The 12,958-nt window shown below is 35.1% G+C and overlaps 1 protein-coding gene across 1 annotated transcript; it reads left to right on the plus strand.

Annotated features, from left to right (window-relative positions):
- Positions 1–281: 281 nt before the first annotated feature.
- Positions 282–1,262, plus strand: LOC122748307 (vomeronasal type-1 receptor 1-like). Its single transcript, XM_043993970.1, has one exon. It carries the CDS (start codon positions 282–284, stop codon positions 1,260–1,262), a length of 981 nt encoding a protein of 326 aa, XP_043849905.1.
- Positions 1,263–12,958: the final 11,696 nt, after the last annotated feature.

Here is a 12,958-nt window from a genome sequence, read left to right on the forward strand (position 1 = left end):
TTTCATTTTCTAAAATAATTTTTTCAAATTGCTCATTTGATCGATTGTTAGGTAATTATAGAGGGGAAAATAATAGCATGATATATGTGTATAAGCTATGTATTTGCTCAGGCCTGTCTCATAAAATATTTGTGAAACACAGCACTGTGGTAGAAAATGTTCACTAAATGGAGCCCAATTATCATCAGTCACACACTTTAGAAATTAAAAAAAAAATCTCTCATTTCCCCCTAGGAATTTCCAGCTCAGACCACAATTCTTCTCCCCAAGACTTGGAGAAAATGGTACTTAGTGACTTTTTGTTGGGCTTTGTCTTCCTTATTCAACTGGGAGTTGGAATAGCAGGAAATTTCTTCCTCCTGGGCCTATCTAGCTTTACCTTATTCAATGGTAAAAGGCTGAAGCCCAAGGAGTACATTTTTATCCATTTAGCCTTGGCCAACTCAAAAGTGCTTCTCTCCAAGGGAATCCCTCACGTGATGGTCTGTTTTGGCATTAAAAATTTCTTGGATCATCTTGGTTGTAAACTTATTGCTTGCCTACAAAATGTGGCCCGGAGTGTTTCTCTCAGCATCTCCTGTCTCTTGAGTGGTTTTCAGGTCATCACCATCAGTCCCAGTAATTCCAGGTTGGCAGAAATCAAAAGCCAAGCCCAAAAGTATATTGCTCCTTCCTGCTGCTTCTGCTGGTTTTTCAATCTGCTAATAAATTTAACATTGCTTGGGACTATGCATAACTCAAGGTATCTGACTAATAATACCAAGGTATGGCATCTGGGATATTGTTCAATTTTAACTCCTGCCTTTTTTAATGCTGCAGTTTTTGTTCTTCTCTTTTCTATTCCTGATGTTATGTATGTGGGATTCATGATTTGGGCCAGTGTCTACTTAATGTTTCTCTTGCACAAACACCACCAGCATGTCAAACACATTCACAGTTCTCATCTCTCTCCCAGAACTTTCCCTGAGAAAAGGGCCACCCATGCTATCCTCCTATTAGTGAGCACATATATCTCCTTTTATTCCATTCATTCTAGCTTGTCATTTTATCTCTTTAAAATGGACAAACATCAGCCTTGGTTTGTTGCTACATTAAATCTCCTTGGAACATTGTTCCCAGCCATCAACCCTTTTGCTCTGATCTTCTGTAATTCCCAAGTCCTCAAATATCGGTATGTTCTGAGGCATAGGAAACATCACCCTCTCCTATGCCACACTGTTATCAATCATGTCCCCTTCCAGAATCCTACCCTCACCCTATGACAAACAAGTATATTTCAAAAGCTAGTGAGAGATGGGAAAGAACACTGGAATCTAAAAATTGTAAGACCTAATGCTAGAATGAACCTTTGTGATCCTGTATTAATATTTTCCCATCATTTAGAACAGACTGTTATCATCCAACCATTGAGTATACTGCCTTTGATGTCACAGATTAGAAGTGTCTTAAACTCATTTCTCCTGATTTCAAATCCACTTATCCTTCCATTAGAAATATGTCAATCTCAAATAGAAACAAAGACCACTGAGTTATACATAAGCATTCCTGTAGGTGGTATAATGACTTCCTTTTAAAATGTAATATTAGCTGTCTTTTAGAAGTAGCTCCTGGCTCAGTAGATAGAGCACTGGCTCTGGAATCAGAAAGATGCGATTGCAAAGCCAGTCTCAAATACTTCCTAGCTGTGTGACCCTGGACAAGTTACTTAACCTCTGATTGACTGACAAAATGGATCCCCTGGGTCCACTGAAAAAGGGACTGCCAACTCCTCCATTATCTTTTCCACCAAAACCCCAAATGTTATTATGAAGGGTGTGACATCACTGAAACAACCGATCAACAACATTTTATATGTTTTGTTGTATTTTTATTAATTTTGTTAAATATTTCCCAATTACATTTTCAAAATTTTTATCAGTATTTTATTATTTTCCAGTTACATATAAGTATAGTTTTCAACATTTGGTTTCATAGGATTTTCAATTCCAAATTTTTCTCCCACTCTCTCTTCCCTCCATCCTCCCTGAGACAGAAAACAATCTAATATAGGTTATATATGTGAAATCACAATAAACTTATTTCTGCAATAGTCATATTATGAAAAAAGAGTCAGAGCACAAGGGGAAAACCTCAAAAAAGAAGGAAAAAACCAATCCAAAAGTATAAACAGTATGGTTCAATCTACATTCATAAACTACAGTTCTTTTTTCTGGATGTTGATAAATTTTTCTATTACAAAGTTTTTTGAAATTGTTTTGGACCATTGCATTGCTAAAAAGAGTCATCTATCACCATTGTTCATCACACAATGTTGCTGTTACTTTATACAATGTTCTCCTGGTTCTGCTCCTCTCTGTCAGCATCAGTTCATGTAAGCCCTTCCAGGTTTCTCTGAAGTCCTCCTGCTCATCATTACTTTTCACATTGATTTTTTAAAGCTTTGTGATCTAAATTTTCTTCTTCCCTCCCTCCTCATCCCTCCCTATGAAATCCAGCAATTCAATATAAGTTATACATGTGCAGTTATGCAAAGCATCTTCCCATTAGTCAGGTTGTGAAAGAAAATAGACAAAATACCTTTAGAAAGAGTAGCTAACAAATAAGATTATACTTCAATCTGTATTCAGATACCATCAGTTCTATCTCTGTTGATGGTTTGCATTCTTCATATGTCCTTCTGATAGCATCCTGCTCATCATTTCTTTCAGTTACTATTGTTAACTTTATTTCCCTCCATCTTAATCCCTCCCCTTGATATTTACTCTATTTTCTATCTTTCTTCACCCTATCCCTCCTCAAAAGTGTTTTGTTTTTTACTGCCCCCTGCCCCAATCTGCTCTTTCTTTCATTGCCTCTCCCCCCTCCTTATCCCCTTCACTTCCCATTCTCCCACAGGGCAAGATAAATTATTATACCCTCTTGAGTGTGTATGTTATTCCCTCTTTGACCCAATTCTGATGAGAGTAAGACTCACTCACTCCCCTGCTCCTTCTCCATCTTCCCCTCTACTCCATAAGCTTTTTCTTGTTTCTTTTATGTGAATTACTTTCCCCCAATCCACCTCTACCTTTCCCTTTCTTCCAGTGAATTCCTCTTATGCCTTAACTTTATTTTTTTTTCAGTTATGAACTAGACAGTCCCCATTTATTCATTCCATAGTTGCCAGTTATTTGTTTATAACATTGTCAGTTATTTTTTTTAATGAGATATTTTATTTTTTCCATTACATGTAAAGATAGTTCTCAACTTTTGTTTATACATGCTTTACAATTTCAGATTTTTCTCCCTCCCTCCCCTCCCTCCCCCCTCCCCTAGACAGCAGGTAATCTGGTATAGGTTATATCTATATATCTCTATACGTATACATATAGAAATATATATATACACACACATATATATATACACATAATAACATTAATCCTATTTCTGCATTAATCCTGTTACAAGAGAAAGAATCAGAGCAGTGATGCGAAACCTCAAAATAGAGAAAAAAACAACAACAGCACCCAAAACAAAAGAAATAATATGGTTCAATCAGCATCTATACTCCACAGTTCTTTCTTTCTTTTTTTTTCTTGGATTTGGAGATCCTCTTCTATCATGAGTTCCCTGGAACTCTTCTGTACCATTGCATTGGTGAGAAGAATATAGTCCATCACAGTAGGTCAACACTCAATGTTGATGATACTGTGTACAATGTTCTTCTGGTTCTGCTCATCTCACTCATCATCAGCTCACGCAAGACCCTCCAGGTTTCTCTGAACTCTTCCTGCTCATCATTTCTTACAGCACAATAGTATTCCATTGTATTCATATACCACAACTTGTCCAGCCATTCCCCAATTGATGGGCACCCCCTCAACTTCCAATTCCTTGCTACCACGTAAAGAGCAGCTATAAATATTTTTGTACATGTGGGTCCCTTTCCCCCTTCCATGATTTCTTTGGGCAAAAGACCTAAAAGTGGGATTGCTGGGTCAAAGGGTATGCACAGCTTTATCGCCCTTTGGGCATAATTCCAAATTGCTCTCCAGAATGGTTGGATCAGCTCACAGCTCCACCAACAATGTATTAGTGTTCCAATTTTCCCACAGCCTCTCCAACATTTATTATCTTCCTTTTTTGTCATTTTAGCCAATCTGATAGGTGTCAGGTGGTACCTCAGAGTTGTTTTAATTTGCATCTCTCTAATCATTAGAGATTTAGAGCATTTTTTCATATGGGAATAGATAGCTTTGGTTTCTTCATCAGAAAACTGCCTGTTCATATCCTTTGACCATTTCTCAATTGGGGAATGACTTGGATTCTTATAAATTTGATTTAATTCCCTATATATTTTAGAGATGAGGCCTTTATCAGAAGCACTGGCCTCAAAAATTGTTTCCCAGCTTTCTGCCTCCCTTCCAATTTTGGATGCATTGCTTCTGTTTATACAAAAAAATTTTAATTTAATATAATCAAAATCATCCACTTTGCATTTTATAATATACTCTATCTCATGTTTGGTCAAAAACTGTTCTCCTTTCCAAAGATCTGATAGGTACACTATTCCTTTCTCTCCTAATTTACCTATGGTATCACCTCTTATGTCTAAATCATGTATCCATTTTGACCTTACTTTAGTATAAGGTGTAAGATGTTGGTCTAAGCCTAATTTCTGCCATACTATCTTCCAGTTTTCCCAGCAGTTTTTGTCAAATACTGAGTTCCTATCCCAGAAGCTGGAGTCTTTGGGTTTATCAAACACTACATTACTAGTGTCATTTACTACTGCATTTCCTGAGCCTAGCCTATTCCATTGATCTACCACTCTATTTTTTAGCCAGTACCAGATAGTTTTGATGACTGCTGCTTTATAGTAAAGCTCCAGGTTTGGTACCGCTAACCCACCTTCCTGTGAATTTTTTTTCATTATTTCCCTGGATATTCTTGATTTTTTGTTTTTCCAGATGAATTTTGTTATTATTTTTTCTAGCTGTATAAAATAATTTTTAGGTAGCCTGATTGGTATGGCACTGAATAAGTAAATTAATTTAGGCAGTATTGTCATTTTTACTATATTAGCTCTGCCTATCCATGAGCAATTAATATCTTTCCAATTATTTAGATCTGATTTGATTAGTGTGAAGAGTGTTTGGTAGTTGTGTTCATAGAGTTCCTGGGTTTGTCTTGGCAAGTAGACTCCCAGGTATTTTATATTACCTACCGTTACTTTAAATGGAATTTCTCTTTCTATCTCTTGCTGCTGAACTTTGTTGGTCATGTATAGAAATGCTGATGATTTATGTGGATTTATTTTATATCCTGCTACTTTGCTAAAGTTGTTAATTGTTTCAAGTAATTTTTGACTTGATTCTCGAGGATTCCTTAAGTATACCATCATATCATCTGCAAAGAGTGATAGTTTTGTTTCCTCCTTGCCTATTCTAATTCCTTTAATTCCTTTCTCTTCTCTGATTGCTAAAGCTAACATTTCTAGAACAATATTAAATAATAGGGGTGATAATGGACATCCCTGTTTCACCCCTGATCTTATTGGGAAGGCCTCTAATTTATCTCCATTGCATATAATACTTGCTGATGGCTTTAGGTAGATACTGTTTATTATTCTAAGGAAAGCTCCCCCTATTCCTAAACTCTCTAGTGTTTTTATTAGGAATGGGTGCTGTCTTAACTTTATTTTGAAGATGTCATCATGGGTCAGCTAGGTGACACAGTGGACAAAGCACTATCCCTGGACCCAGGAGGCCCCAAATCCACATCTGGCTCCAGATATAAGCCACCACACACTGCCTGACCCACAAAAAAGATAAACAAAAAAATAAGTGCTTTACAGATATCATCCCTTCACATTCAATTCACACCTGTGCCCTCTGTCTAAGTATATTCCTGTCAGATGCCCTAATACTGAGAAAGATCTTATAAGTTAGAAGTATTATCTTCCCATGTAAGAGTGTAAACAGTTTAATCTTTTAATATCCCTCATGATTTCTTTTATCTGTTCACCTTTTTGTGCTTCTCTAGGGTCTTGTATTTGAAAGTCAAATTTTCTATTCAGTTTAGGTCTTTTCATCATGAATGCCTAAAAGTCCTCTTTTTCATTGAAGTTCCATTTTTCCTCTGAAAGATTATACTCAGTTTTGTTGGGTATGTAATTTTTGGCTGTAGTACCAGTTCCTTTGCTCCCAGTTACTTTGACCTCTGGAATATCATATTCCATGTCATCTGGTCCTTTAATATAAATACTGCTAGATCCTGTTTTATCTGTACTGTATCTCCACAGTATTTGAATTCCTTTTTTTTCTGGCTGCTTGCAATATTTTCTCCTTAACCTGGGATCTCTGGAATTTGGCTATAATATTCCTGCAAGTTTTCCTTTTGGGATCTCTTTCAGGAGGTTATCAGTGGGTTCTTTCTATTTCTATTTTACCTTCTGCTTCCAGAATAACAGAGCAATTTTCCCTGATAATTTTTTGGAAGATGATGGCTAGGCTTTTTTTTAAATCATGACTTTCAGGTAGTCCAATGATTTTCAAATGATTTCTCCTGGATCTGTTTTCCAAGTCAGCTGTTTTTCCAAGGAGATATTTCATATTTCCCCATATTTTTTATTCATTTGGATTTGCTTAACTGTGTCTTGATTTCTCATAAAGTCACTAGCTTCCATTTGTTCAATCCTAATTCTTAGGCAATTATTTTCTTCAGAGACCTTTTTTATCTCCTTTTCCATTTGGCTTTTCAAGCTGTTGACTTTTTTCTCATGACTCTCCTGCATAGCTCTCATTTCTCTTTCCATTCTTTCCTCCATCTTTTTTAAATCTTCCTTCTATCTCTTCTACTTTCTTTTCAAAATTCCTTTTGAGTGCTTCCCTGACCTGAGACCAATTCATATTTTTCTTGGAAGTTTTGGATGTTGGAGCTTTGACTTTGTTATTAACTTCTGAGGGTGTATTCTGGTCTACCCCTCCCCCAAAGAAGCTGTCTATTGTCTGCTGTCTTTTTTGCCTACTCATCTCAGCCCAGAAGCAGGAGTCTGATTGAAATCTGATTCTCTATGGTTGGAAGCTTGGCATGCCTGTGCCCCTCCTCCACTGGGCAGCCAACACTTGATTCAGCCCACTGGTTCAAAACCAAGGCTCTTTGCCCCAACTCAAGCAGAGACTGCAGCCACTTCACCCCAGCCAACTTCCAAATCCCCTCACTGGTCTGCGAGCTGAACCTCAGAAAAAGCCATTCCTGCTGAAGACTTGGAAGCACTGTCTGTTCCTGGCTGGGTCCAGACCCATGCACTGAACTCCTCTAATAGCTCAATCAGCCCGTGATCCCAATTGCCGTCTTTGGCTGGCAAACAGTCTCCCTCTGTTCTTATGTGAGTTAGGCTGCTCTGTTTTTGTTTTTGTTTTATGGCATTATTTGGGAATGAGTAGACGGGTTTATCTGCAGCTTGTGGGATCCACAGCTTCTCCTTGGCTCCGCCCCCCCAATTACATTTTAATCCCATACAAGTCACCCTTAGGAGTGTCATGGCCCACAGTATGGTGCTCTGGCATTGTGTCTGACACCTCTGCATTAGACTACACCAGAGTTCATGTTTTATGAACAACATTTCTCATTGCTTCCTAGATTGAAATATTTTCCAAATGTTTTGTGAGGAAATATGGTGTATAAAATATGGTGCTGAAGTAAGAATTAGGAATGCTTTGGGTCTAATACTGTCTCTGTCATTTAGTAGAACCAAAACATTTTTAAAGCTATAAAATTAGCTCAGTCTCAGTTTTCCCATCTGTATAATTGTGATAATGATACTCTTTGTAATGTAATTGTAAGTTTATTTTTTCAGGTCAAAAGAGCCCCATATAAAAATCTTTGAAAAATGGAAAAAATAAATTTTTATTATTATCATAATCAATAATAATCATACTAATAATTTTACTTTACTGCAGCATCTTCAATTTCTCTTGATTTGCCCTTAAGTCAATTATAATTTCAGCTTCATATCATGGATAAGCAAGAGTCATGCTATTCACCTTCTGACAGAGAGCATCATTGGAAAATGAGGGAATGCCCATCAATTGGGAAATGGCTGAAAAAGTTGTGGTATATGAATTTAATGGAATACTAATGTGCTGTCAGAAATGATGAGCAGGCAGATTTCAGAAAAATGTGAAAAGACCTAAGTGGACTGACGCTGAGTGAAGTGAGCAGAACCAGGAGAATATTGTACAAAGTAACAGCAATATTGTATGATAATTAAGTGTGATAGACTTGGCTTTTCTCAGGAGTGCAATGATTCAAGATAATTCCAATGAACTCATGATAGAAGGTGTTTTCTACATCCAGAGAAAAGATCTGTGGATTCTGAATGAATATTTAACCATCCTGTTTCTACTTCTGTTTTTGTTTGTTTTGTTTTTTGAAGTTTTTTACCCTTTATTCTGATTCTTCTTTCACAACATGGCAAATGCAGAAATATGTTTAATGGGATTGTACATATATAACCTATATCAGATTTCTTTCTGTATTGTGGGGGGGAGAGGGAAGAGAGGAAGGGAGAAAAATTTGGAACTAAAAATTTTATGAAAGCAAATGTTAAAAACTATCTTTACACATAACTGGAAAATAACAAAATACTCTTATGATTTTAAACAAATAAAGAATATTGTCTCTGATTCCAATACCCCTCAGGATATTTCATAAATATCTATTTCTTTGGCCCCTCAAACTTATCATCCCAAAAAAGATATGTCATTTATCCTTTCTTGGGTTTTTTTTTATTTAAAGGAGTTTTTAATCTCTTCCAAGGAGACAGCAAGTCTGTTAGTTATGACCCCCTAGCAAAGACTCCAAGATACAGATAAGCCCCATAAAACAATTAATGTTATTTAACTATTAGATATGGTCATAATTACCCTTACCTGAATCCAGTCTACTTTATCTGGATGTCAAATACCTTTCTCAGTATAGTAAATTAAAATATTCTTCTCTCATCCCTACAACCTATTAATGCTAATGCTTTTGTTTTATGCACCTATAAAGACCCCTTCTTTTTTCTGTGTTAATGAAGGGGGTTCCTTCTGACTCTGAGAGTCATTGGATTTGCTGAGGTTGCCAGAAAAACAGTTTATCAACAGTTAAATATGTCATTGTTAATAAACAACTTGAGAGTGTGTACCTCAGAATGCCTTTTTTTGCATTTATTTTCCACACTATCTTGATATCATATTCATATATTTATCTTTATCTAGTTATCATGTATTTACATGGGTAATAGAGAAAATTTTTTGCTTTAGAGAAAGAAGAGAATCATTTTCTTAATTTAAAATATGAATATAAATAATATATAATAATGTTAATATAATATTTAAATAAAGAGCACAGGTAAAAAAAAAAAGCTAGCTTCTTTATATGGCCCCTGTCTCATTTGCACTTTAGTTTATGTAAGGTTGCCAGAGAATTATGGGACTGGTGGAGATATAGGGATGACAAGTGGTTGAGAGGAGGTATTACAGTGGATTTCACTTGTTCATTTGGTTCTTTACTCAGACCAATAGTATAAGTGAATGAAATTCTACAGCATTTTCAGAGTTTTGCTACTTATCACATATTATTTTCCTTTAAAATTATGCTTTTTAAAAACTTTGAAATTGAGGGCATAATCCTAGCAAAATAGTAGAACTATAAATAATCTAGACAGAGTTATTCCTTTTAACCATCGCAGATTACATTAAAAGAAATTTCTCTCCATAACCTGAGAAGTAAGGAGTTTTAATAAGACGAAAATTTAAAGAATACTTCACAAGATAATTACTAAGGAACAAATTACTGAGGGCCAACTTCCCATCATAGTGACCTTCAATTCCATCTCCACTGACCAATTAATGACTTGTTTGAGTCTTGAAAAGTTTGTAATGTTTGGTTCACATCTTATGGAGTTGATTTTTTTCTTTTCTTGATGAATAATAATCTCATTTTTCTTAATTAAATAAGTGGCAAAGAAAAGGGCCAACACTACCAGATCTCAAATAATACTAGAAAGTAGTAATAATTAAGACAAACTAGTACAAATTAATTAACATAAAGACATGTTTGGAATGGATTAAGTACACAACATACAGAAAGAAATGAACATTTTAATATAATGGTTGGTAGATTTTAAGATCACAATTATTTGGCTAAATATGATTAAGAAACAAAGATTGAAAATAGTAAAGGAGTATGAAAGAAATCAGGTATAGACTAAAATCTCAAATCAAATACTGAAACAAACACCAAAAAGATATACAACTTAGATGAGGAAGGACATATAAGCAAATTAAGGGAGCAAAAAACAAAGATCCTTTCAGATATGTTAATATGGGATAATTTAATGACTACAGGATAAAGAGGCTTGTAACAGGGAAAAGGAATACTTGTGATTTCATAATGTTGAAAAAGGTTCTGTACAAAGAAAACTAATATAATTAAATTCAAAAGAGAAAAGAGTAACTGGCAGAAAAGTCTTTGCTGATAGTTGTTGGGGTTTTGTTTGCTTGTTTGCTTTTAGCTTTATTAAAATCTTCTAAAAATCAAAAGGAACTGATTCAAATTTATAAGATTGGAAATATTTCACAATAAATAAATGGGTAACAACATCTATAGGCATTTTATTTATCTATTTATTTATTTGTTTGTTTGTTTATTTTTGTGGGGTAATGGGGGTTAAGTGACTTCCCCAGGATCACACAGCTACTAAAGTGTCAAGTGTCTGAGTCTGGATTTGAACTCAGGTCTTCCTGAATCTAGGGCTCATTCTTTATCCACTGTACCACCTACCTGCCCTCTACAGGCATTTGCTTGTTCAGCTCAAGAGAGGAGCTCAGTGTCCGGTTGTAAAGTTCCCTATTTTACCAGGTGATCTTCAGAATCTTTCTAAGACAATTCAAATGGAAGCAGTTCAGTTTCCTGACATGGCACCAGTACACTGTGCAGGTTTCACAGGCATACTAAAGTGACATCAGGACTGTCAGCTGAGAGAAGCCCATCCCTCAAAATGCAGAGAGGTCCAAGTGGGGTTGAAAGCAAAAAAGTTTTATTAGGAGGAAAATCAGACAGTTATGCTTAGGACCTAAGTACAAGATACAAAGGACCTCACAGTCCAGGAGAGGAAAAGGGGAACTATGCTTGAAAACAGCACAGAGGAGGTTCAGGGAAGGATTGAGGAAAAGAATAGGCAGTCTTTCCCCAGAACAGGTGGACATATAAGCAGGATGTTTTTCAGCTGTGGGAGTAGTCAGAAGGACATTGTAGGGCCCCTTTGATTGAAAGGGAGAATGAACAAGTTCAATTCCCTGAATTCAGAAAAGGAGGTGTCCCATGACCCAGAAATCTATAACATGGAAGCAACTGATTGATCAATACAGGGCAAGTTTTCAAATAAGATATATGGATTGCTTCAGATGTACATTTGTGAGCAAACTCCTTGCATCATTCTTTGGATTTGAGTTTCTCCTCAGCATAACATATATCCTTGGTTAAGGGTCTATAAATAGAACATAGCGATGGTCCAGTTTTCCAGCCACACAGGGCTAGGTTCAAACAATGAAATTAAGTTTTCTCCCAATTACCATAATTGAATGTAGTTTTCTCACAAGAGAGAAGTTAAACTAAACTCATAATTAAATAGATACAAAGCTAGCTCCAGGATAGAATCACAAAATGGAATCAGTATGATTTACTCAGTTCTTAATATTAAACACTTGTTGTCCTAATCCTCTCACTTAATTCAATTTTCCTTTTTTTTTTTTTTTTGCCTCATGTGGGTGTGGGCAAAATACTCCCTCCATGGATCACTTATGTATGAGCCAAATCCATAAGGTTTTTATTAATTCAGAATCATAATTATATTGTCAGGTTTATATTACTGTCAGATTACAGATCAAACTTAGTTAGAAGTTTCACAATGGACTTGTTTTGAGAAGGGAGATTTACATCTCAGCAAGGTAACCAAGAAAACTTAACAATAAGCATCATGAAACAAAAGACCAAAGCAATACAATAATTATCACCAACATTAACTAAAATCAACTACTTATATCCTTATAACTCATCCTCAATGTTCATTTAATCAATACACTTTGAGTTCCATGTGTCTCAGTTATAAGGGTCCAACCAAAGAATAAACTTTTCTTCTTTTTAAAATGATCAAACAGATACTTTAAAAATGAGAAAATAATTTCACTTCCTTTACTATTATCAATACAATTCTATATGTAAAATCTTTAATCCAGATTTGAGAGCTTATTACTAAAACATACTCAAAGCCTGAATTTTGATAAGAGATAAATTTATAAAGCAATCATCTATAGGTATATACTTCCTAACAAAAATGGTCTAATTCAGTTGCTTTCCCAAATTCCACTATTCCATTTAATTTGAAAACTTTTTACATTACATCTTTGTCTTGTTTTGTCTAATCATAACCCACTTAGGAGGATATCATCCTTATATCATCATTTGACAATAAATACAGGTTAAAATTATAAGATATTCACATTGTGTCCTATTATAGGGACTCAGAGATGTTCAAATATGATTTTATTATTTAATAGATTTAGTATTGTTCTTACAAAACTTTCATAATAGTCCAAAATTTTCAAACAAACATTTTCTATTACTGTAAACTTTATTGTCTGTTTAAAACAAAATATGGCTCATTAAAAATTTAACAGTTTTTAACTACCTATTTTTGTCACATCCTTTTAAAAGCTCAACTAATAATCTAACTGCATCTAGATTTTCTGTTACAGTCTCTCAAATTTCACAACATAAGAGAATTTAGAAACATAATAATAAAAAATAATATTGTGTATTTAAACAGAAACAAAACTACAATTAAGTGCATTTCCAAATTATCTTATATCAAAACATCATTAATCTTATTACCTTTTGCATGTTAAACCAACTTTAGAGTTATCAGTAT

Source organism: Dromiciops gliroides, chromosome 3, assembly GCF_019393635.1.
Source record: "Dromiciops gliroides isolate mDroGli1 chromosome 3, mDroGli1.pri, whole genome shotgun sequence".
Taxonomy (NCBI): Eukaryota; Metazoa; Chordata; class Mammalia; order Microbiotheria; family Microbiotheriidae; genus Dromiciops; species Dromiciops gliroides.

What these genes read in the sequence shown, in the direction of transcription:
- LOC122748307 (XM_043993970.1), top strand. Translation starts at nt 282, where the DNA reads ATGGTACTTAGTGACTTTTTGTTGGGCTTTGTCTTCCTTATTCAACTG.